Genomic DNA, 25399 nt, shown 5'->3' with positions numbered 1-25399 from the left:
TCAGTGCAGGTTTTAGAACAGCATGGGTGAGCTTAAAACCACCGCGTTTCCCGCTTTGGAAGGAGTGGGTGAGGTTCCCTCTTACACAACCAGTAGGAATAAACACAGAAAGGCTTTTTCCACAACTCCCGTCTTTAGAAATGGGCAATTTCGGATAGGACAGTGACTCAGCAGAGCGTGTAGGAATTTCACCGGGTCAGCTCTCTCCTGCCTTTCTTACTTGTCTTTATTACTGCAAACACATTTACAGGCACGTTTGCTTTAGCCTGGTTGGTTAGGGTGTTTTGAACTTCCCCAAGTCAAGGAGAGAGTTGGGTTTTTCTGTTTGTGCTTTAGTGGCACCAAAGGTATCACTGAATGTCTGACATCCAAGCAATCTGTCCAGACAAGCCGCTGATTCCCACTGCAAACTGTCCTCGGGGTCTTGGTTTGTACAAAGCAAAAATGTAAAAGGCAGAGGAGAGCAGCAGCAGAGAGCGCATGCGATGGGCATTGCAGGAAAGGAAAGTTTTGCCCTTGTGTGGTGTCTGAAAGGGATTTGTCTGACACTGCTGGACACGACCCAGCCACTCCACAGAGAATTGCGAAGCAGCCAAACAGGCTGTCATGCCTCTTGGAGCTCTGCAGAACACGATCTCTTCATTATTCTTTCCATCCTATAAAAACGCTGTGCTGATACAGAAGTAGTTCTTGTCGATTGTGCCAACATTCAATGCGCCTATTGTATTATTTTGTTCATCTGCTGTGGCCTCCCAAATCCACTTGTTACCTCTGTCTCACTGCCCCAAATGGACTGGCCATCCCCAAAATACTGCTGCTGTTACTTTCACACAGATCCCTAAAGCTGGTGCTGGTAAAGTACTGAAACTAGAAAAAGGCTGTGCAAATCTCTTAAGCTTGTTCAGTAGATCACTTGGAAGGAGAGGTAGTGTGCAGAAAATGGGACTGGTGGCAAAAATTATTCCTCCTTTCTGTAGGACTTTGGATCAATTTTTGTTACTGCTCTTTAATCCTCCAAGCAAAGTGGTGTACATGCCGTATTCTCTGTTCTTCAGTGCAAAACAAACGTTCACAGATAGCTCGTCTTCTAATACGAAATTTATCGGTGTTGTTTTGATCCTGGGGACAGTGCCTGGTGTTTGATTTTGCTTTCATGCTCCTCACGAGGCCTGTTTGAATAGCCTGGATGTTCTGCCATTGAGAAAGTCGGAGCAGTATCTGGGGGAGGGAAGGAACTATTCAGGCAAGCCGTATGTAAGGAGCTTGAAAAAAAATTTAGAGAATTGTTTGGTCAAAGTAATGGTCTTGTCTGAACACTGAAATCCAGTTAATTGCTTTTTTCCCTTGAAACACAACGAGTTTGTTTTTTGCATGCTTCTTGGGGAAGTGCAGTTAGGAAAAGAGCTGGAAGGTAAGCGACCGCCTGCTTGCTGTCAGTGTCCTCTGGGTTTCAATGCTCTACTTTTGCTTTGCTTCTTTAAGTTTGGTCTGTTCCGTTGCGGGCTTCCCAAGTGAGCGCTTTGTGAGCTTCCAGAAGTGCCTGAATGCATCGGGGGGGATGCCACTGGGGACGGTGTTTGTGAGTGCCTGTACTTACTTCCTTGCACGCCGTGCTTTCCCCTCTCTTTAGAAAATCAATGAGAATTGCAGTACTTCATCAGCCAGCTCAGCGAGACAACCCCAAAACGTGCCAGATTCTGGGCAGCCCAGAAATTGTTCGACCCCGACAGCGCCGCCCGACGCCCAGGCAGACGGCGCCGCTCAGCCTGCCGCCGCCGGGCCCTGAGACGCGCTCACCTCACCCACAGCAGTGCATGGATTTCTGCTTCTCACCTGGGGAACGCTGGAGCAGGAGCTCAAAAGTAGGACTGCCTTCATCCTAACGATCATAACGTGGTGCACTGCAAGCTTGTAACCCCACCAACAATACTCGTAGGACTACACAGAGCGACACAAGCAGGGAAGCCAACAGTTTGGAGTGGTCGAGGGAAGTGACGTGGCCGGATCTGACTGTAGGAAGAACTCCTGGCTGCTGTGCTAAAGCTCAGTCAAGCGCTGTGAGATTTCTTTGCGATCTGTAGAAAAAGGGGAGTCCGCTCTTCGCTCGCTGAGGCCAGAGTGTCTGACTCAATCAGCTTTTTTTTTTTTTTTTTCTCCTTTGAATTTATTCCTGAGACAAAACGAAAAGACTTTTTAGGAGAGAAACTGAGTTTCCCTGCATAGTCTATTAAAAATATTGGATCCAATAAATATAGGAACAGCATGAACCTGTCTCTCTAAAGATTTCTCAGATACAGAGTAGCTTTAGCAAGCATATCTTCATATTGCGGTGATGGAATGAGTAAGGCATATTCAAAGAATATGTTTTTTGAAGCTACGTTACCTTGTTTGAGATAAAGGTTTAGTTCTGCAAAGCAAAGATTTTTTGAAATGACATTTTAGTGAAACAAAAAAGCCGGAGGAAAGCTTGTGAAGAAGTTAACCTCTGTGCGTGCAGCCCTTCAGCTGGGCGTATGTTGTGTGTGTTTGGGTAATTTTAGTTTGATGTTGTATTGGGACGACTAGCTTTGATCAAGATTGCACAGCCTGAGATTGATCAAGGTTTTCAATGGACACAGTTTGTTTTTGTTGTTTTTTTTTTGTTCTTATTTCATCATCTATACAGCGGTTTATTTAATGCAGTGTAGTTACTGTGGTTATTTATTAAGAAAGCTTTAAGTGCCTGGGGAAGGGGGGGAGGGAGGAGGGAGGGAGAGTCACCTAAAAATCGTAATGATGACAATTTCAGGGGCAAAGTTGTTGGCACAGAAATCAAATCGAATGAGGGATTCTCAGGAGGAGACGTACGTCACTAGAACACGGTACGTGTTGGAAATTAACTTTGCCCGACGTCGAGACACTGGAAAACTTTGTGTTGTTTTGTCATGCTTCTCAATACCGACTGCAGCCAGCTCACTCGCTGCTGAATAGTGAAAATTGCTGCTGGGGGGAGATCCTCGGGCACGAGGAGGAGTCCGGGGGTTTGGTCAGGACAGTGTTTTGGCTCGTTTGCTCATCCCAACAGCTCGTTCCTGGGAGATTTGGAGCTGTTGGGCTGCACGGCCCCTGCGGTGATGCGGGGGCCAGATTAGGGGAATGGGAGAGGACGATGGCAGCAGCTGAGCAGGAGGAGGGTAGGCAGCTTCACCCGCTTTGACATGCAGTTAGTTTGGCTGAAGGGGTCTCCCGTGGCTGTGCTTTAGCTGTGCTTTTAGACCAAACCGTGCTCTGGCGGTGCCTGGGACCAACACCTTAGAAAATGAAGAGGAACATCGATGACTAGCCACTAATTACTTTTTTTGCACTTGAACTTAAATGTACTGTACTCATGTAAATCCTCATGACTTGTCGAAGTGTCCTTTAAAATCAGAAATGTATTTATTGTATGTTTGTATAACTGGGGGGAGAACCGAGGGGCTGAGCAGGTGAGAGGACGGAAGGATGCCACAAACCATCTCGAGACAAACCAACCATCTGTTGAGCTCACGCTGTACGGTGTTACCTCAGCTTCTCCTGCATAGCACCTGGGTTGTGAGGTGAAGAGCTTGTACACTGTGTTTACACTTGGAATTGTTTATTTGAAATGCCTGCTCTTTTTGGAATTGTAGAGTCATTCTATGTTGCAAAATGGACATGTACACCTGGGTTTTGATATTTGTGAAACTGTAAAAACTGTGGTAAGAAATATAAATTATCCATAATGTATTTAATAGTATCCATCTGAACTTTTATTACATGTCTTCGTGTTACGGTGCCAGCAGTGAGCTTAACCACCAGAACTGAGAAACAATTCGGTGCTGATTAACCTCCTGCTAGGTTCGCTCCCCGGAGGACAGTGAATCTGGAACCTGGCAGCCGCTATCTCGTGTGGTGTTAAGATCTGTCCCGTGATAAAATCAGGCTGTGGGGTGAGGAGAATGTAAGGCACGCACACTGGTGTGCATCACCTCACAACAGCGTGATGCGGCAGTGGGCAGGACGCAGAGGAGGGAAAGTCAAAGCTGGATTTCGCTGGTCACCTAGCAGCGTGAGGTGGAGGCTCCTAAGGGCAGGTTGTGCCAGCTTGCATGGAAATATTTCTAATTCCTGTTTCTGATGAACTGCACATATTTGCAGTCATGCACCTGTTCTCTACAGTGGCGCATTTGCCTGGAATTTATTTATTTATTTTTAGACATAGGGAACTTCATTTTTTATTATTTCATCTGTTTAACGGGTATGCACACAAACGTTGTGACAGGGAGAGACATCGGGGGCAGTTCTGCTTTGTTGTTCCCACGTCTCACTTTCAGACTTCGCTTGTCATCTTACAGACTGGGCTTTGTTGCAGTTTGGGTCTGTCGTGAATGGAGGAACGGGAGAGGCAGACTCCTACAGGGACGGGTGTGCAAGGTTTTGAAGCTACCACAGCTAACACACAGCTTTAAATCTGCAGCAATGGGGGAAACTTCAGGATATGCACACACCCTTCTGCGAGGCTCCTCCCTCATTTCGGTCCTGCTGTTCTGGAGAGAGTAAGTGCTTACGGAAGGAGAACAACATAGCTGAAAAATACTTTTACTTAAAAACCCTTAAAGTACCATACAGTATATCAAGTATAGCGTACAATACAAAATAAATACAAAATTCTAACCATTTTTTAATTAACAATGAAAGAGAAGATAACTGCAATTCATTCTTTGTTACGGAAGAAAGGCTTCTGTGATAGTTAAGGCAGTGGATTGACAGCAGGATTCTGTTCTCAGGCTTCCTGCCTGAGCTCTGGACACCAGCTGCCAGCAGTGTCCCAGTGAACCGCTGTAATTCCATACTTCACAGGACACCGTGCAGGTAAACGCGCTGTTGGCAAAGGGCTCAAATGACAGCAGTTGCTTCTGGTAGGTTTTGGTAATGATGAAACGCTTCCAGCATTGGAACAGGCTTGGGAGGATTTTTAAGGTCAGTATCAGCTATCCACTACAGCAGTCACCTTTCTGGCATGTTGCTGCACTTCTGTTTCGGATGTGCTTAGTGGTTTCCTGCTCTGCTTTGGATAGTATTGACCTATCCCTGGCAAATGATGAACTTTATAAACTGTACGGTGTTTGGATTTTTTTTCCTCCCTGTTGGAATAGGTTTGTCTGGTGTTGTTCTAAATGATTTAGCAAAAGGGAAAGTATCAGAAATTACACGGCCTATTTCACCATTTAATATATCACATAGGTTAAATGTTACCTTAATATCTTATCTGGCTATCGTATATAAATATATATTTTATACTCATGAAAGGATAATCACTGCCTCAGCAGAAAGAGGAGGTCCAGAAAAATTGTGGGTTTCCTCTAGGATAAATCTGCTTCTCCTGCTTGGCCTCAAGTTGCATGGATGGGAATTTGTAGCCCTTACAATTGCTTCTTACCGAAAACAACTTCATCCTAGTGACAGGACCCACCTGGCCAAGCCTGACATTTGAGTCCGGGTGGTAACTGAACTGTGCACTTGGCAGTAGCAGCCTCTCTTACAAGGAACTCTTAAGCTAGTGGCCTACCTATTTTTTAATACTGTGGAGTTAGAAGTGAATGCATTTTGGAGCACCTGCTCGGCAGGGTTTCTCTCCCTCAAATACGCTATAGATTGTGCATATTTATAAATATGTGGCACAAAAAGGTGTTCGTCGTCTCTTCAGCGTCCCGTGGAAGCATTCTTTCTGAAATGAAGCAACCTCATAACGATGTCACCGAGGAAGGACTGCCTCGGTGCTAGTTCCAGGCACAGGATCTGAGTCACAGCCTACACGGAGGAGCTCCTGGAATGTGGCAGGGCAGCACTTGTTGGCACTTCTTCGTTGGAGGTGGTGGATTTTCACCCTTGTCCAGAGACGGGCAGTGGGGAACCACCGGTGAGGTCGTGCTGCGGCACCAGGCATGTCACAAAGAAAAGAAATCCCCTTGAACGCCAGTACAGTCTGGTCTGAAATCACCCTCGGGAGAGCAAACTTCTCCCCACCACAGGCAGCTCCTGGTGGGTTTCTAAGATGAGGTGGTGGGAGAAGTAATGGCCTTGTGTTCCCTGCAGTCTGGAGGCAGCCAAGGGAAACAAGGTGAGGACGGAGGAAGATAGGGATAGTCTGTGGAACAGAAGGAGAAAATGACCTCTGCAGGTGGATGAACCTAGGAGATGTGACAGATCCCCTAACCTCGTGCTGTGTGGTACAGGGGCTGAAAGACATCTCACTGTCTGAACCTTCTCTCCCCCTTCTTTGCTCTTCTTCCCCATACGCCTTGTGTGTAAGTTCAAAAGGAGGCTGCGCAGGGAGGTGGGAGCCAGGTTTCCCTTCCTCCTGGTTTTGCCAGGAATTACTTTCTGCTTTGTATTGAATTAGTTAAACGCTGATGAGAGTGGAGCCACGTGGGGGTCAGCTGCTGTGCTGCAGCTCAGCTGACAGCAGTTATCCAAGCAGATCAAACGGCCTCGGTGTCTGCTGCCTTTTCGAGGCTGCTCAAAGGGCTGAGCGGGGGGCAGTACCTTCTGAGCTGAGGGGAGGATGAAATGGAAAGCAACAGAACAAGGTATGTGGGGAGGGAAATCTCCTAAGTCACCTGCAGCTGTCAGAGAGAGAGAAGTAGAAGACTGAAGAAAGGATCTGTGGAGAGACCTGTGAAAGAGGGAAGGAGAGGGTGTGAAGAAACAGGCATGGAAAGAACAACACACAGCATAACGAGAGCAGGGAGACCACAAACAGAATAAGCAGAGCAGCAAAAGCTCAGGCAGAGGGTTTTGAAGAGTAAGAGGAACTTAAAACTAATGGGGGATGCAAAATGAAGCTGAGACAAGCTGAGCCAGAAGAGCAAAGGAACCTTGCTCAACTCTGGATCTTTAGCACTGAAAAGTCAGATGAGCAATAAAAATAGTTTATCAGCAAACTAACAGCATTATTAAATTCGCTACCATGTAGGGTACTTAGTAAAAGCAGAGCACTAATAATGGCTTTCTTTCCTCAAGTGCTCAGCACAGAGGACTGGACAACACATGGGGCTACAAAAGATGCTGTGTTTACTAGAGGTAGTATCCTTGGCGAAGCAGGGCATCACCGCGGGACAGCCTGCTGCTGGTACTTGCTTCGAGAAGAAGCAACGTTTCCCTTCCCAGTTTAAGTACCAATAGCATGAGATCCTCTTCGCTTGATGGTTTCCTTCTGCTGCTCTAATCAGGCAACATCAGTGATACAGGAAACAGGCTGTCCAAAATGCTTGCTTGTCCCCCAGCATCCACAAGAAATCACCAGATACGAGTTCTTAGTCTGCAGTCTTCCCTCCTGGGACAAATACGTTTTCCCCTTCTCCCTTGTTAGGGTGTTTTCCAAAACTCAGAGCAACTCAGTAGCGTATGGAAATGAAATCTGTTCACGTATTTCATCTTCATCCACATCTTCTTCTTCATGGATGGAGTTTTCTGTCTCGTCCTGCTCAGATTCCACCCTTGTGTCGAAGAGCTGCTCTTCCAGGAAGAAGCTCCCGAAGCCGTATTCCTTCTCGTGCGCCTTTGTCTCTGCAGGCGAGACGTGGGGAGATCCCAGAACAAAACCTGCAAACCTGACGGATTTTGGAAGGGATGAGCTGGGAAGGTTTTCTATCTATTTATATGCGTACATGTATGCATACACACACACTGTAAATGCAGGGGATGCTGCCAGTGAAGCAGGGATGTTGTGAGGACATGCCTGCAGGCCATGCTGGTCAGGGGAAGTTGTAGCAGGAGCTACAGAGTCGAGCACGACAGAGAGTAAAAAGCAACAGATGGCAACGACTCTGAAGATTCGTTCTTCTGCCTCGTTGTCCTTTCTGTTTTCAGTCTTCCCTGTGTAAGTAATTTCTGCCCTTCTAGAGGGCATCTGTACCACCCTGTGACTAAGCAAGACCTGACTTCATTTTCTCATCTTGACAGTGCTCGTGGGGTAACCCAGAGTAAGCGTTTGTATCACTGGCTAGGTGGTATTTTAGCTTCTAAAAATAAATTCAAGCTGTGGAACAGTTGAGACAAAGGCTGTTAGAATTTCAGGTAAGTTGACATTGCTAATGAAGGGAAAACTGGTGGGAACTTAGCACTCCCACATTCCTGTGCTATCACCTTACTTCTGGTGCTGCTTGTGTGTTCCAGGCAAGCTGAAACTAAGCTTGCCTGCGATTGCCAGAGAATTCCTGCTTTTGGTGAACTCTGAGCTGCAGGCTGGGAATGCTGCAGCTGCTCCGAGCCAACACCAAAGCGGAGGTTTGGCTGAACACAGCGCGAGCTTAACACTGCTCCTACATTTCAGTTGGCCACAGATCTTGCTTTCAGTGGACAACTCCACTGCAGATACAGCAGGGAGCTGGAGGCTTCTGGCAAGCGCACGGAAACAGACGGCAGTTCTGACACCTGGGTAAGTGTCGACAGCATCAGAGAAATGTAAGAAAAGGGAGCTGCAGCTACACTCTGCAGTTCTGGTAAACTGATCAATAATTTACATTTAGGCTTAACATTCCTGTGAGATGAATGGCGTCACCTCGCTCCCCGTGGAAGCACGGTTAGCCTACATGGGGAACAGAGCTGGACTGCCTCTGGTTTAGAGGTTTGCCTTGTGCTGAGCCATCTTTTAGTGGAAGCTTAAAGGGATGCTCAATTTCAAATCAAACTTCTGGTTCTTTTTATTTTTGTATTTTTCCAGTGAACAACTTGTAAGAATATTAACTAAATGAGGGCTAGAAAATACATGTGTCTCATTTGCGTGTCCTGCGCATTTGGTGGTATTTTTTTAGAGTAGGGAGTTTTCATTTTTTGTGTCTTCAAATCATGCTACAGAATGCAAGTCTCTTAGAAAATAACAGTTTAACAGTAAATCTATATCTAAATCTAAACCTGGCAGAGAGGCTGTCTCTGCGCCCGTCCAAGAAAGATGAAGGTTCCAAAATCAGTTTTAACTTGTTAGTGGTTAAATTCCAAGCTGACTGAGACTCCCTTGAAATTGTGACATTGGGTTCTGTGGCAAGGGCCAAGCCTTTGTAGCAGGCTACTAGGTGAAACCGTGCTCCTGACACCTTCAGGCGTTTGATTTTGAAGGAAATATATGGTGATTATCATTAATTCTGTATCCTGGAAGATTTTCTGGCTGCGTTTACTGGCTCTTCCCTTCACAACATGTGTTTGTCTCTTAAGCTGTATCTGGAGTAGCTCCACCACCTGCTATACTTAGGTGCAGGTTCTGGTATTTTCTCTGTATTCAGTCTTAGATATTCTACACTACTCCTGTTTCAAGCAGTAGGTTCCCTCGGCTGTGCAGACCTGCAGTCAGAGGGCTTAATGCAGCAAATGTTTGAGCAAAATACACTTCAGCCTGCCCCAATTTTCCACCGTGTAAAAGCGTACTGCTGGAAACGCTGAAGAAAAGGGCATTTCACTGGTTAGGCACTGGTCTGGGTCACTGTGTAGGAACTTGCAGGGGCACTGGAAGTTTTAGGGAGAGCTGTCAATACCATGAATTAGCTGTGAAATGCCGTGAAATCCAGAGCAATCTATGGTCAGAGAGGAACCAAGGGGGCTTTATACCACCAGCAAGTAATATCCTTGAGACATGGGCTGTGATCTTTAGTGGGATTACTTAGGGGGGTAAAGCTACCCCCACGTCTGACTGCGTGCAAGATGAACTCACCTAAGCAGTCTGTGGGCCTGCTGTCTAACAGTGCCTGTGCAACGTGCTTCCTCTTTCAGAAAAGCCAAATTTTCTTACCGATGTGGGGACTGGAGTTTGGATACTGCCAGCCATGATGGGAAGTCGGGGTTCCTGCAGAGCGTGCGTAGCTCCTCCAGAGCTCTGACAGTTTCTGCTTCACCTTGTTCTCGGTATTCTTCTTCAGTAAGCCATCTAAACATTAACTTTCTTGATTGCAAGCGGTTCTTCATTTTTCTAAAATGAAATGAAATCAATTAGCGTTTCTGCAGTCTTCATAATTATGGCCCATCATTTTTCTCTACTGGCTGCTATTAACATGCATTAATCGTGACCTTGGAGGTCTTTTCCAACCTTAATGACTCCCTGTTTATCCTCGTAAGAGGAAAAGCTGCATAGTTGCATTAAAATGAAAACGTGAAGACAACAGGTTTCGTGTTTGCAAGCTGCTTACTCTAGGTCTTAGCCAGCCTTCCAGAGAATGCTGCTTCAAAAGAGCTTTGGATCAGGTCCTTACTGTGTACGCACGGACTGTAATCTCAGAATTAAATAGATGTCTACTTGCTCAGCCATTTTTAGGTGAAACATGCAAAATGTGTCTACGCAGAGACATGGGCTGAATCAAAATCCCGTCTGCATATGTAAATTTGAAGATAAGCAATGCTCTAAGTCTGTTATGAGTTGTTCATGTTGTTTACTAGATCGCTTCTCTTAAATCTTGCTTTAAATTACAAAACTGAGTAGTCTGAGGCCAAAATGTTTACAATCTGATGTTTTTTTAGCTGCTGCATAGCGATGTATAATATAATTAGATATCAATTAGAAAGTGTGCCATGTTCTGTTCCCTTCTGTCGACTGCTTTCAATTTAAATGTTGTGATGAGTTAAGATAAGCAAGGGCTGGATGCCCATAAAACTTTCAGCTCTGTATAAAAACACCTGCTCTAACCAGCAGCGTTCAACTTTCCTCCTTATTTCCCTGTAAAGCAAGAATGAATTACAGCCCCGGTCCAGGTCAAATGGCAAAAGTCTTGCTGGCTCAGTGGAATCCGTATTGATCTTAATAATTAATGCAGGATTCTTAATTTTGATATATCTGCTGCTCTTAACGGTGTGTCAGGCATCGTGGCCTCACCACTTGGGGCTACTTGTTTAGTGCTTCAAAACAGGAAAAAGAAAAAAAAAAAAGCCTTTTTATTGTCTGAAGAGAGATTTGCAGTGCTCTATTTGTAGTGCTCTATTTCAGACAATGCGTCAAAGACTAAAAAAGAAATTGTTTCTTATTCTTCTGGCTATGCTGGTTCTAGCTATGGCCTCCTCCTGGCTCTTTGAGGTTCAGCAGTAGGCCACACTAAAGGGTTTTGATCTGGATGTCATCGCTGAAGGTACCAAGCAGCTGTAAATTGTGAGGGCTTTTTAGGATCTTCATTTGAGTGTTACATCTGTGATGAAAAATGTGTTACATTCAAGGATGAGCAAATGTGTTCTTCCCATATTACTAACAAAATACTTAGCACAGTAGGATCTGTGAAAGCAGTTCCAATCCCAAATGCCACGACATAAAGGGGGGCACTGGGAATATGGGAGGGAGAACGTCCCGACAGGGATAACTGATTGCTTGCATCTACTGAGGGTAGATACGTACATCTGTGGTGACAACCTTGAAATATTCAAATCAGTAGGAACCCGTATTTTGGTGAAAATGGGTTTTTAGTCTCTGAATTCTACACTGACATTGAAAGCCATCTGGCCTACACAGGACAGTTGGTTTTTAACGTACACTTCCTAGGTGGTGGGTCGCTTTTATCACGAGAGATTCAATACAAGTTACCTGCAGATTTTCTCACAATGTGTGAAACCAAGGTGGTATTGCTGCAGTCTAACCAAACAGATGTTTAGGTTGCCATATGCTGCAACTAGAAGGTGCTACATTTGTACTTAAGAGCACCCTCACATTTGTCTATCAACCAAAATTCATGTTTGTAACTGCCAAATGGAAAGTAATTAAATTCCTGTGTCTTATGGATTTAAACCTTCCCCATTGTAGCTTTATATTTGGAAAAAAAGAAAAACAAAACCAACAAAAAGACAAAACCTAGCAATAGAAATTCACCAGGCGTTACCAAAGTGTAAGTTTTTTTCTTCATTATTAGCCTCTAATGTTTCCTGGTGGTAAAGGGACCCGGACGTTCCCGAATACATACAAACCTGGCTATGTGACAAGCAGCACCGAGGGGATAGCACAGGCCTTTTGAGCAGAGGCTGACTGCTATTATTGCATATGCAACGTGAGGTATGGTGACACCGCAGTAAATCAAGACAGAGGCTGTTAATTGCAGCGTCCACCTGAACAAGGTTATGCTCAGTTCACTGGTAAGCGGTCCGTGCTGATAGCATGCGGCAAAGCTGCTCGTTCCAACAGCCAGAAAATACCCTGTGGAAAGAATGACACGGAGAAAAAGATGAGAACTACTCGTATAAACTGTACGAGGTTGGTTGACAAAGCTTGCAACTGCTGTAGTACAACCTGCTCTTTCTTGTGCTGTCTTACGGGTACTTGCACTGAATTTTATGAGCTTTGTGTTTTAGTAGCTCACGGGGTGATCTGTGAAGAGCCGCTGGGTAATGCTGTAGGAGCTGCAGTGCAAGAACCTCGAGGCAGGTGCCAGACCAACAGATTTGCCAACCCCTGCAGTTAGCAATTTGTGCGTCCCATTCCCAGATTCAGCAAAATAAAAACCATCATAGCTGCCCGTTCCCTGTCACGGGGAAAGTGTACGTGATGACAAATCAGTGAAAAAAATAATGCAGGCAAAATCTGCTGGTACAGCTGTTACTGGCCCACTATACCAAACTCTTTATTTAATGATACAACGTGAGTAAATGCTCACTGAGTACATTAGGAACCTTTGGAATGTTACATCATCAGGAGAAAAAAGTAATCCATAAAGGAGCTGCTTGACTTTTTTTTTTTTTTTTTTTTTAATAGATGGGTATTCATCTAACCACTAAATTATCAAAAAATGCACTGCGGATTTTGGTTTAATTTTCTTACCCAACAAGTATTTCCTGTGTTCGGACCACAACCACTCCATATTTTCTTTGAAACAGAAAATAACATAGAGAGAGGACATCCAGCAGCCACTCATTAATATCCAGAAGGTGCTGTGCTGAAAATTGACAAAAAAATAAGTGGGGAAAATATAGAAATCTGTCAGAATCAGGACCATTGTGTGCAAGTGAATTGACAGGCAAAACCAGATGTGCTATTTGGTAGTCCTGCAGGGTTTCTGATCTGTGTTGGACTTCCACTATGCTTCTGGCAGTTCCCATCTGCCTTGTGATGAATTCTCTGGTGAATGGCAGAGAATCCATCCCAGTTGCCACTAAAATTACATTCTGATTTACAGTGATTCATATTCTTAAAGCTAAGCTTAGCTCCAGTCCAATAAAAATAATTTAGGTTTTGGAATAAACTTTTATCCTACATCAACAATCTCCTGTTAAACTCAGGAGCAGCTAATTAGAACTTGATTCTGACTTAATTATATTCACTTGACTCCTATACCCATTTCAGGGGAGCTACCTGGCCACAAAAACAGAGCAAGGTCAGAATCTGGCCTTGGACTCTTGACTTCCTTTATTATTATTATTATTATTTGCAAATGTAGATTTACCCTTGGAATAAATCTTTTCAGCGTCAACAGGACAAAGACTAGCAGAGCAAGAATACCCAGTATTGCTCCAGAAAGGTAAAAGAACTTGGTATTCCTGTAAAAGAACAAGAGAGAACACGGTGAGAAGTATTTTCTAACTTGTAATTAGTTAAAAATGCCAACATTTGTAAAGATAGCAGTAATCTTCGGGAAGGACTTAACACAGCTGTAAGTCAGAGGTGGTAGTTACATGGTTAACAGGTCTGGTTTAGATTTTAAATTCATACACAATAAAATCCCAACAAATGCTATACAATGCACTGGAATTGTTACACACTAGAAGGTTTTTAAATTATTTTTTAAACACTCATGCTTTCTGGTTTTGACTTGCTAGTTGCTTTATTTTCTCGTACATAGCAATGTGGTTCTGTACTGTAAGAACACTTATTTTTTTATTTAAAAGGAAAAAGCAAGTTTTTCTAAGCTTATGCATTGGTAAAAATCTGATTTAAAAATATAATTTAGTTAACTCTTAAAAGAATATAAAAAATACTGCTGCTCTGCTTGTTTTAAAGGTGCCTCCTGACAATTAATTTGTGACTCATTTTGCTTTGAAGTCATGGGCCAAGTGTTTTGCTCTAACAGTAAGTATCCTCCCTGATGAGCTATGCAAGACACGCATCAAAAGAACAATGAGGAAGGGTTGGCAAGAAGGTGGAGGCAGACCAGGCCCCAGGTGACCTCATCCTAAGCATTTCTTCCTGCAGGAAGGCATCATTTTTGATGCATGCGACATCCTTTAGCATTCAGCCAACCTCCCCCGTCCACAAAAGGGAGAGAGGATTGTTCTGAATCCACACTTGCTCGCTGCTGAGGATTGTCCTGGTGTCGCCCAGTGCAAGATGCAGCTACCTGACAAATGCTCCTAGGTGTGTCACAGTCTGTCCAGGCACAAACGGTAGGAAGTATCATTAATTTTAATATATGTTTAAATATACATCCAGTTTTCTTATTTTACTTTCCCAGACAATCGTGTCTCCAGCTCAGTAAAACAGACCAAAGATGCACAGACTTTGGGAGAGAAGGTGAAAACACAGCAACTCGTACTCACCTGCTCAGACTGTGTGCAAAATGGAACAGAAAAATTCCAGCTACAAACAAAAACAAGAGCTTTCCATCTAGCACTAAAAAAGGGGAAAAAAAGACAGAAATGGACTTTAGAGTTATACAATCTAAAGCATTGGTTATATATAAAAGATTAGCAGAAAAGTGCCAAGCTTCTTAAAAAGAGATGGTACATTCAGGTGCAGTGACAATACCAACCTAGCTGTAATCTGAACTGAAAGCCTCCTTACTTACTTTCTCGTTTCACACTCACGATGTACAGTTCTTTCTCGTGGGGCTGTATTTTGAAGCAGATATCCTCTCCATATTGTTTTATTTTTAGGAAAGTTTCTGTAGATGTCTCTGGTTTCCAGAAGATTTGAACAGCACACGCAGCAAACTCAAAGACAGTTTCTGAGTTACGACAGTTGCTTTTTTCTGAAGTAGGCACAAACCTGAATGTTTCTGTGCTGTTGATTTTTACCTAAAATCAAACAATAACAAAATACATAGAGGAATAGCTCGGAATCACTGCTTTTTTTTTTGTTGCTGCTTTTTCTGACACACAGCATCTATGCCATACACATGCTAATGAGGCTCACCACGGAAAGCTAGAGAACATAATGGTACTGCAAATTTAAGTTGTTTAATACCGGTTATTTAGTGTATGCAATTAGTTGTTTGGGCCTTACAGCATGCTTCAGAGAAATCCAGGTCAGCAAAGGTCTATCTAAGGGCCTCAGTCCATCCACAGGCCTCTGGAGGGTTGGTTTTACCATGAAACTTGCCCCCGCACAGATTTCTAACAAAACTTGCAGTATTTGTGTGACTGCTGTTTCTTTTGTGGAGATCCATCCTCCTTCCCATTCCCCTCTTTAACCCTAAGAAATAGTACTTGCTTTTCTTGTAAATAATATTTATGTTAGGGGCAGATGAGAGAGAGGGAAAACAGAAGGCATCATAACCAGAAATGTAAATACAGCACATTCCTGTTCCTTAACCTGGTGTTTCTTGCTAGTTCCTAGCACACCCCCATTCCATAGTGTAGATGTCCATCTGCTGAGATGGGGTGATCTAGCTGAACTTTATTGCATTGTGAGCTCTTGATCTGGGCATATTAGACAACAACAAAAAAAACATTTATATAAAAAAAAAAGTGATGCCATAAATAAACCAGGCTTCTACCGGGGAGGAGGCAACGCATCAGCAAGCCATTTGTTTTGGGAGAAATCTTGACTTCCTGCTTTTAAGCATTTCCTCCAGGAAAGCTTGTGTTGCTGTTGGAGGGCTTTACCACCTGAAGCCTGCCACCATTCATAAAAACATCTGCAGCCTGTTCCCAAGGGAAAAAGTCGTGGGAATGGACAAAGAGGTGTTCCACTTCCATATCTGAGAGCCAATTCCTCCGACAGACACAGAGTAGAACTATTTACTTCCCTTGACCAGCAACATTCTTCCCAGGAAAAAAAAGAACCAAACAGACACACTCAGCTTGTTCCTTAACCTGTTACTGCTTCCAGTGTTAGGAGACTTTGATATTGTTTTGCTGATCAATAAACATGTTTCTTTTAATATGACCCTCTGTGCTGAACAAGAAAACAGCAGCAGCACATTTCTAATTTTCAGGGTAACGATCTGACACATCTTTAGTTCTTATACTGTGGATGCTTATACTCTCCCTCATTCCCCTCCTGAACAGCAATTCTAATTTTTATGGTTCTTGTAGACAATAATTCAATCTTCACGTTAGGGACAGAAGTGGGATGATGCAAGCAAGCAGTTCCCAGAACTGTGGTTTATCCTCAAATTTAGAAGCTGTATAAAGGTGTCATGATGCAAAACATTTCTTGCTGAGGTTAACAGCAGTCCATTGGTTGGAAAGATGAGCATCAAAATAAGATGCAACACTAAGTTAATGTTTGTTTGGCATCCTGTTGTAACACTGTAAGCCTGGTTGATGTCCTTTTAATAAAGGGACAGCAAGCTTCACCGCATACAGACTGAAGGATCACAATGCTGTATTTTTATCATGCTCCTACCTGATCCTGCCAGCTGTACATATACTCAGCTGGAAGAAGTTCATGTGAAGTGTAGGGTGTATCTGGATGACCCCCAAAGGGACTCTTACCTCTACAGTTGACCAAATGTACTGTAAGTGCAAGGTTCTGTTTTGCACGTAACAATAGCAGTTTTCATCCCATTTCTGGATGACATCCCCTTCTTTCAAGACGCTACAGTTTTCACCTAGGAATGGAAAGTTAACTTTAAATACGTCTCAAGGACAAATGTGTAATTTTCCTCCCTTTTTTGGTATATGCTGAGGGAATCACAAGCAATTTGCAGATAATTGAATGTAAAAACTATGCTGCAGGGTAGCACATTCAATTTGATTTAGACAAAAAAAAAAAATCAAATGACACTTCTAATCAAGTAATTCAGGCTCTAAAATAAACAGTAACACCTTGGGGGAGAAAAAATTAATCTAGGGTGAGATTTTTTTTAAAAATGCAGTCAGTAAAAGCTTGGCATCTCTATCCACGTTTTGATGGCACAGGAATCGGGCCTCTGGGCCAAATTCCCTGCTGGCACGAGTGGGCGTAACTCCACTGTAGTCGGCGCTTATACCAATGGTGAATGCAACTGTGGGAGTCTGAGCAGGTAAACAGGCTCACATATTAAAGAGTCATTCAGCACATGACACTGCTGCTGACTACAGAAATCGCACCCATCTCCCCCCAGAACGGTTCGGATGTTAAATATCCTGACTCCTCAGTTTGTACCTTTGGCATCGTTTTCCCTGCCACGGTCCGGGCACTACCCGTTAGTGTGGCAGCTGCACTGACAGCGTGCCAGAAGCCTCAGGACATGGGTGCAGGCTGGTGGAGCCCTCCTGAGGTGCTGGGGACCCCCTCGGATCCTCGCCGTGAGGCTGCACCCCTCAGCAGAAATGCACCTGAAAGAGGATTTCTGCAGCCAGCCCTCGCGCACAACCTACATTCCTGTCTCTGTGGATGTGTGAAATGTGCCCTACAGTGCTCCAGGAACATAATTAAAGAGCAGAATAAAGGAAATTAATACAGATCAGAAGAGAGGGAATCATCTGGCTCGCTGAGCAGACAGCGCAGGTCCCAGCCCAGCTCAGCACTCGCTGCCACAGCCCTCACAGCGCAGAGCAGCAGCACGAACGCGTCCAAAACAGACGCGATCTGGACGAGAAAACGCTTTTTGCAGGTCAAAACCTGCCTTGTCTCTGTAAGGCAGCTCAACCTAGCCTCAATTACCTGTTAAACGATTTAATTAACGCACCGCGCCCCCGGCCCCCCCTGCCCCGACCCCCCGGGCCCTCCCCGCCGCGGAGCTCCCCTCAGCGGCCCCGCCGCCATCTCCCGCCCGGCCCCGCCGCCCCCGGCGGGCTGAGGGGAGCCCGGTACCTGCCCCGGTACCTGCCCCTGCCCCGGCCCCGCCCAGCACCGCCAGCACCCCCAGCACCGGCCCCAGCCCCGGCAGGGCCCGGGGAGGCCGCGCCGGGGCCATGCGGTGGCTGCGGCTCCGCCTCTCCGGGGCCCGGCCCGGCCCGGCCTCGCTGGGGCCGCCCCTCGGCTCCCCGGGGCTGGGGGGGGCACCTCGGCCTCTCGGCTGGGTTTTGTGGCGAGGACCAGCTCCGCAGTCAGACCGCCCCGGCCGTAAATGTTTTACCAGCAGGGCCTGCAGTGCCCTTGTTGAGCTGCTTAAGAGCTGAGGGACGCTGGGTGTAGTGCTGAGCACTGCCCGGCCCTAGCTGCTGACAATGTTTGCCACACACAGCCTGGTGCGAGGCTCCCCACAGCCCTGCCAGCTTGGGTGCTGCTCTGAGGAGCCATCACCCCCTGTCCCTGTCCCTGTCCCTGTCCCCATCCCTGGGGAGCAGGCACCCACCAGGTGCTGCTCGCCACCCTCTTTCAGCCTCCTGCTCCCAGCTGGAGCTGGCGAGGATTTTAGTTCCCAGCTGTGCCACCAACACCTCATTCTGTGCTCCAGATGACTCAGGGCACTTCCCCTGATTATTTTTTTCCCCTTCCCTCTCCTGACATCACCAATCTGTGGGTTTTCTTGGCAGTTACGGGGCGGTCTACCTGCCTTTGGCCGGGCCGAGTGGCTGCAGGCTTGTGAAGCGATGGCATTTCTCCTTCCCCAGGCCGGCCCGTGGGCGCTGGGCTGTGGCATCCGCAGCAAAGGCAGCAGGATCAGCTGCTGGAGACCCGTAAGCCAGGTACTTCGTATCTGGTTTCCTGGAAAAGAAGGGAAAAATAGAAAACCAGGCGGCCTTTGTGTCTGCAGCTTTCCCACGTAGTCAGGATAACACAACACCTATACGTGCCTGAGCGTATTTCTGTTATTTTTTCCCTTTCGTTGACTCAGGATGAAGCACTCCTCTGTTCCCTTTTACATGGTTTCACGTGTTTTGGCGGCTTCTGTTGAATGTTTATTCCGGTAATGCAAATAATTTGTGTGCCATAAGTGCCCTCGCAAACAATGCAATTTATTATCAAGTACATTATGTTGTCGTTTTATTTGATGTAAATGGTCTCTGAGAGTTAAAATTAGACAGAAGAGCCATTTGAGACTATTTTGTTCATCTCCAGCTGTTTTTTCAGGAGTGCATTAGTTTGAAGTATTTCACTGGCAAAATACTGTGTTATTTTTTGGGGAGCAAAACTATTTACAAAAGATAAGTATAGCTACTTATTTTTTCCAGTAGTTTTATGGTAATCTCTATTTTATTTGACATGTATAGATACTGAGCTAGGTGCTGCTCTACGAGGGATATTTATCTCTCCTAAACTGCTCCAGGCAGTAGATAATCTTTTACGATCTTTCTCCAGGCCAAGCTCATAAATGCACAATGGAAATGGATTTTGAAAGGTTACCCCTGTCATATTTTACTGATTAGGCAAAAGGGCCGTAATTTTTGCATTATGCTGTTATTTATATATATTTTTTTCTTAAACCTTTGCATATTTAATCTGAGTGCAGGGCACTTACTGTAGCCACCCGTGCTTTGAAAAACCAAAGTGCCACAACACGTTTTGCTGTTCTATCACTGCTGGGGGGTCAGGCAACCCAAGGCAATCCCGCTGTTTTGAGGTGAAGTGCTCTGAGTAACGCGGCTCTTCCCGTGTTGTGTGCAGCCTTCCTGGCATTTAACCCCGCGTCCGTGGGACGCTCGCTTTCCCACCGGTCTCAACGGGACCTCTAGGTCAGAAGGGAGGAGAGCTCGGGCTGCTGCTGGCAGTGTTTGTGGGAGGATGCTTCTGCAATTTCTGGGAACACGGTGCTGCGCTCTGCCTTCAGCCAAGTATTTCGGCGTACGTTCATTGATCCCATTGATGTTATTCCTGCTGTACACAACAGCAAGCAAACTCAGCTCCAGGCTTCTGCGAAGTAGCAGTGGGCCTTAAATATTTATCTAGTTTATTTTTAGCACGCCAAATGTAGCTATATTTGTAGCAAGGAAGCAGTGATATAAATCTTGCTGGACTCCTCCTTTGCTCTGCATCTGCAGTAGGGAGGCAGTTTGGGTTTGGTTGTTGTTGTGTTTGTGTTTTTTTTTTTTTGACCCAGAGCTCTTATTAGTGATGTTAAATTTGCTCTGATTAATATATTATAGATTTCTTTTCTTTCAGTCACCTCTTAACTCCCATGTTTAAATTGGATGGATCTTGTTACTTACCTAAAGGAGCACTGAAGCAGCCTAAGGAAAAAAGAGCCCAAGCCATTTGAGTTACTTCACATACAGCCCTGCAAAGCATTTCCAATTCCCACTGATACCACAGCTCTGAAAATCACTTACTGCTCCGCAGAAATAGCTTTTCTGCCCATCTCCTCTACAAGCAGAGACTTGTCTCATATGAGGGGAAAATGTTAAGAGCGTGTTCGTGACCCAGGCAGCTGTAGGAAAGCAAAGCCCTTTTAACTCAAGCTTTTGAGAGTAAAAGCTGAGCCTCTTTTAAAATGCTATTTAAATAAGCTGACTTGTAGCAGAAGTCCCTGTACTCTCAGTGTATTCACTCGTGAAATGCCCTTCCCAGCTTCCTTCTCTGAGGCCCTGGGTGCTGTTTGCACGAAGGTTGATAAGATGCTGGCTCCGACCCTAGGGAAATGACCAGCTCCTGCACCAAGACCGTGCGCAGGCACGCGAGCAGCTTGGCACAGGGAAGTCACCTTCACTGGAGGGCCTCACCCCTGCGGCAGGGCGAGCACCAAGGCACAAAGCACAGTGCTGGAGCTGAGCATATCCCCAGGACATGCTGCAGCCACCCGGCCCCAAAATAAGCAGCCTGCTGCTACGCTGATGGTGCAGAGCAAGGAGCCAGGAAAGGGCAGGCTCCTCCAACCGGTTATCAGATTTTTAGCCTCTTCCATTCCCAACTCTTACTGCAGAGCTAGAAGGAGGCTGGGGTAACAGAGTAATAGCAATCGTTTGGTCTTAGAGCAGCTGTGAGCGTGCCCTGGGATGGTGTGGAGGCATTAATACCTTCCGTGGAGAAAGGTCCCAATATTACAAGAAAATTCACGGGTGGAGACCATCAGAACAAGCACTTTGAAAGCTGCCATTATGTTTTAAGGACATCTAGCACACAAAACGGATAAAAAACAGGCTTACAGTTGGTTATCTGCTTACTAGCAAAGCCCTAAAATAAAACACCTTCTCCTCTGAGGAACTTTTGCTCGATATAGGACAGGCAGATGGCCGCGCTGATGCGAGGGAGCCCACGTTTGTGCTGCGTGGTGGGGGAAAGGCGATTCCTCTGAAAAGACACGTGAAGGATAAACGAGGCTGGCGGCTGGGAATGCTGGAAAACAGCGTGTGGTAGGATGGCACGGCTCAGAAACAAGCACCTTGGGCTCTTGGGCCATTGGTTTACATGCAGTTACCAAAATCTATTACTTTATCTATTAGAAAGGGCAACCTGAGCCATGCTGATACCCAAAAGGCCCCAAATGGACAACCTTTCTTAAAACTTCTGGGAACAATACAAAGGTAGCCTGTGCTTCTCGTCTGCCATTTGATCCATTGAGTTTTTGGGTGTCTTGCTGCTTCCTATTTTCTTTTCTGTGCGTGCTCAGACTGGTCCAGCTCAGGCTGCCTGTTCTTAACACACCCTGAACGAAGCATTTGCAAACTCTGTAACGCTTCTGCTCGTTCAGAGCCTGGTCATTTTCAGTTGTTCAGCACTTCTTTTCACAGCCTGCCGTTGCTTACCTGCACATCTCAGTACTTCTTTACCTCTCTCCCCCCCAGAAAAAATTCCCAGGTTTGCCATCCCATTATTAGTGGGGTATGCCAGTTTGGCATTCATCCCCTCCACTCCCAGCACGCCTGGCTTCTTGAAATTTCTTCCTTTCCTGCTTTCAGACACAGTCCTCCTCCCGTATAAAGTTTCTTAGCCTGCTCAGGGTGCTTTAATAATAGGTGGATCTGAGAAGAGTTGGTCTCTTTCGGGTTTGGAGTAAAATACCTGGCATATTTTATGACAGCAAACATGTATCTTGATACAAATGCATCTCCAGACAGGCTGGTAAATTATTTATTTTATTTTTTTTTTTTCCCTCATCAAGAGTTTTTTGACTACTGCATTTTTTCCCTACCTCAATGTAAGCATGGGAGAGACGAGGAAAAAAGGGCTGTCGAGTGGTGAGGTGGAAATACGTGAGTAACGGCGTTACCTGAAGTGTTGCACATAGGCAACTTTCCGATAGCTTTCCCCAAAATCAGGTGATTGCCGGGCGAATACCGCGGGGCGAAGGACAGCAACGCAGTGCAGCCCCCAGGCAGGGGCAGCCAGGATGTGCAGGCATTTTGCACCCGCTCCTGCCGACGCTTGAGGAATGCAGGATGTGCCTCAGATAGAGCCTCACAAATATGCTCTGCTGCAGTCATTTCAGCCTTTCCTGGTATTAATATTAGCTCTCGCTGACAACAGCTGGGGATTTTAGTGACAGCGACTGCAGAAGAGTACACATGTGGATTTTTTTTGTCGTTGTTGTTTTCCTCTGTCGTGCCAGCTGAGAAGTGAACATCAGGCTCCCTTACTGACTCAGATGAAAGGTTGGACAAGCCCAGGCTCCTGTCTCTGGCAGTGGCCAGAGAAGCTTAAAGAAAGCGCAGAAGAACAAAACAAGCATAAAACAATCCTTTCCCCGCTCCATCCTCCCCACAAAGTGAATCTTTTCAGTTCTGGCACCGATCCTGATGAGATAAGGAAGAATAACTGCAAGGATCCAGTGGCGAGGAGGGGAGGGAGGTGCTCCCTTCAAAGTGCTGGCAGGTTTCTGTGTTCTGTCCCAGTGCCAAATGCTACAGTGGTACTTGCCAAATGCCCTTGCCGTGGTGCTTGTCCGAGGGCTGTACAGCGTCACACCGCGCTGTCTGTGCCGTGCTGCTTCTGCTGAAGTCTGTGGGATTCCTCTTCTGCTGAAACTACTAATTGTGAAACCCCAGCTCGTTTGGACATTAGTGTGCGTCTCTAGAGCACGCAGAGCAGGAGCTCCCTGCCCATGCTGTTAGCAGGACAAGCAGCTGGTAAGAGATGCATTTTTCCTCGTCTAGCTGAGACTGGAGAACACGTACACTGTGGGTGGGCATCCTGCCCTACAGAGCTGGCACAGAGAGCTGGGAACCACAGCTCTGAGAGGCAGGGCAGGTGCCGTGCTCCTCCAAGGACAATCCCACCTCAGGATTAGGTCTGCATCAAGTGATGGAGGCACAAGCGTGATTCCTGAGGGGGGAGAAAAACACACCAACTTTTTAAGCTCCTAATTTTAAAAGCGACACAGTCTGGAAGCGTCAGCATTTGTTCTGTCTCATTAAACCTCAAGCCCGGGTTCCCAGAACGTTTTTTCCAGAGGAAAGCATCTACAGGCAGGTGTTTCTTGCCAGCTGATCCGCACCTTTGGCAGTTCCTAGCTCCGAGCAAGCTCCCTCAGCTGAGGGACGCGCCGCGGCACCGCTAAGCTTGCAGACGCCGCTCGCTGCTTCAAAGAAGGTAAAAGTCCCAAACGCAGCCGCGCACCTTGCCAGCTCCGCCAGCCAGGCGAGCTGCAGTTTGAGGAGGTCAGAAGGATCTCAGACACACCTGGAAACACTCATGAAGCTCTCGAGCCTAATCGCTGTTGCTCAAGGTGGCCAGGAGCTCTGCAAACATTTGAACAACGTGTGTGAGCCAGACAGGTGTGGCTGCGGCAGCTCGGATGCCCAAAGGATCCCAGCAGGCCGGGAGCACTCGCCCATTTCTGAATTCGTGTGGGCCAGGATCAGCTCAGGGACCATCCTGCTCTGCACGCAGCCATCCTGGAGAATGAGATGCTTTTAAAGCATCTTGAAGCGACTGAGGCTTGCGGTCCTCCAACCAGTTGGCTGTTCCATAGGCATCAATGTCTCCGCGAATGTTTCCCGTTGATGGTTTCACTCCCAGCTGGGTGTTCAGGCCGGGGGTTACCTCAGTTTCTTTCGCTGTGAGTCAGCACCACGGCTCTGAGAGCCGATGGCTACATCTACTGAAAAGGGAGGCTCGAGACGTTCAGAGAAGAACAGCGGAAATCAAAATATTGCAGAGGGACTAACGATTACGTGCACAGAAACTGGTAACGAAAGCAGAAACAGAGCTGGGGTTTCTTAGCTGTGGGGATAACGCGGCCCAGAGCTCCTCCGGGGACTGTCTGCAGGAATCAGCATCCTTCGGGTGCCCCGTTTAGGGGGGAAAGCAGGAAGCAAGCTGAATCAAAAATAATAACAACACTGCTAGAACCCATCAGGGTACACTCCGGCTGGATCTCTTTTGCTACGAGGAAGCAGTGTTTAGAGACACTGATGCTATTGTGCTCATTAATTCCGAGGTGTTTTCTATAGATATTTCCTGAGAGCTGCTGTCCCAGGGGGAAAGACAATAGCTGCTGTATTTGCCGAAGACAGTGCTCCAGAATTACTGCAGCTGGGGTGAAAATAGGAGCAGGGAGACTGAACACGAGCAATGTCCTGCTGCAGCAGAAGGGTGGGATGCATGGGGGGTCAGTGCACTCCGTTAATTTGAAGGATAATTAGCAATGAAGCTGTGAAATCTTAGCTAAATGGCTAATGTCCTGCACCTGCTTTCGGGGGGCATCAGCACCAGACAGCGCTGCTCGAAAAGAGTTTCCCTTCCTCCTGAGAAACGCTGACAAGACTGTGATACCTGCTGCTTGCTTTCGGTGTGTCAGTGGCAGAACATCAGGCTAGGACCACGTCCTCTACTTAACTGGCTCCAGAAGAGAGGCTGTTACCACTAACCAGGTATTTTTTAACAACGCAGTGCCAGTGTGGACGGGATACAGGTGAGCAGGGCTTAAGGAGCCTTGGTTTGGCTGCCGGTCCTCCCAAGGGCAGCTTGGCTACAAGATGGTGCACCTCTGGCAGCTGGGAGCTGCGATTTCTTCCTCGTGCTGGTATATTCCACGCAACAGCAACTCTGTTAACTCCTTTAGTGACAGTCTGTAGCGCATCCTGGCTGTTTAATTGGATTTATCATGGCTATTGGGAGCATAAATGTGTTTACAGATTTGTTGTGAAAGCTTTTTAGTCTGTTTTTCTCGAAGCGAGTCAACTTCCATGTGGTGCAATTATGTTCAAGATGTTCCCTGTAGCACTGGAATAATGTCAGATTATATTGTGTGTGCATATTGTTCTTCAAAAGGATTTCATCCGAGGCACAATGCGCCATGTCAGAAGAAGGGAGTCTTGGTTTTTATTAGGAGAGGCGTGCTAAGCTCAAAACACAGGAAATTCTGTCAAATCCTCCCGTCTTATTAGAGAGAAATGCTTGTCTCTGTCTACTGAGACGTGAAACTTTTCCCCATTAGCTCCCCTCCTGCGACATCTCGCTCTGCCAGCACTCAGTCCATCC

General features: G+C 46.2%; 2 protein-coding genes across 10 annotated transcripts in view; one reads left to right on the top strand and one right to left on the bottom strand.

The window, feature by feature from the left end:
- The window catches only part of MFSD6 (major facilitator superfamily domain containing 6), a 34443-nt gene extending 24053 nt beyond the window's left edge, over window positions 1–10390 (top strand). Inside the window, exons 8-9 of one of the 3 annotated variants that reach the window (XM_084524551.1) lie at window positions 8333–8437; window positions 9763–10390. In XM_084524551.1, coding sequence (XP_084380677.1) covers window positions 8333–8437; window positions 9763–9819 — 162 coding nt within the window. In that variant the 3' untranslated portion in view covers window positions 9820–10390. Of the gene's footprint in view, window positions 1–1392; window positions 1412–1630; window positions 3745–8332; window positions 8438–9762 lie in introns of those variants that run through there. The other 2 variants (XM_084524553.1, XM_084524552.1) reach the window with 2 other exon arrangements.
- On the bottom strand, window positions 4581–24558 carry NEMP2 (nuclear envelope integral membrane protein 2). Of its 7 annotated transcripts, XR_014694570.1 has the most exons (12): window positions 22188–24558; window positions 20191–20211; window positions 18593–18748; window positions 16609–16724; window positions 14736–14964; window positions 14488–14560; window positions 13398–13491; window positions 12776–12890; window positions 11929–12154; window positions 9782–9958; window positions 7177–7610; window positions 6020–6145 (listed from the first exon to the last, which is right to left on the bottom strand). XR_014694570.1 is itself a non-coding variant. In XM_084524554.1 (11 exons), the coding sequence occupies exons 1-11, from the start codon at window positions 22399–22401 to the stop codon at window positions 7385–7387; spliced, it is 1647 nt and encodes a 548-aa protein (XP_084380680.1). In that variant the 5' UTR covers window positions 22402–24558; the 3' UTR covers window positions 4581–7384. The 7 variants fall into 7 exon arrangements, 6 of the variants coding, with proteins under 6 accessions (XP_084380680.1, XP_084380682.1, XP_084380684.1 ...); XM_084524554.1 differs by having other exon boundaries at window positions 4581–7610; XM_084524556.1 differs by lacking the exon at window positions 7177–7610 and having other exon boundaries at window positions 4581–6145.
- Between the last annotated feature and the right edge of the window lie 841 nt (window positions 24559–25399).

This window comes from Aythya ferina (genome assembly GCF_964211825.1).
Source record: "Aythya ferina genome assembly, chromosome: 6".
Taxonomy (NCBI): Eukaryota; Metazoa; Chordata; class Aves; order Anseriformes; family Anatidae; genus Aythya; species Aythya ferina.
Note: the sequence above shows the minus strand (reverse complement) of the source record. Positions and strands in the feature narration are given on the sequence as shown.

Bases quoted from the DNA above. Each gene is read 5' to 3' on its own strand.
- NEMP2 (XM_084524554.1), bottom strand. From the start codon at position 22,401: ATGACTGCAGCAGAGCATATTTGTGAGGCTCTATCTGAGGCACATCCT. The intron at 18,749-20,190 runs GTAAGTAACAAG...CTTCTTTTCCAG, and splicing joins CTGCTTCAGTGCTCCTTTAG to GAAACCAGATACGAAGTACC. The intron at 16,725-18,592 runs GTAGACCGCCCC...TTCCATTCCTAG, and splicing joins CTCGGCCCGGCCAAAGGCAG to GTGAAAACTGTAGCGTCTTG.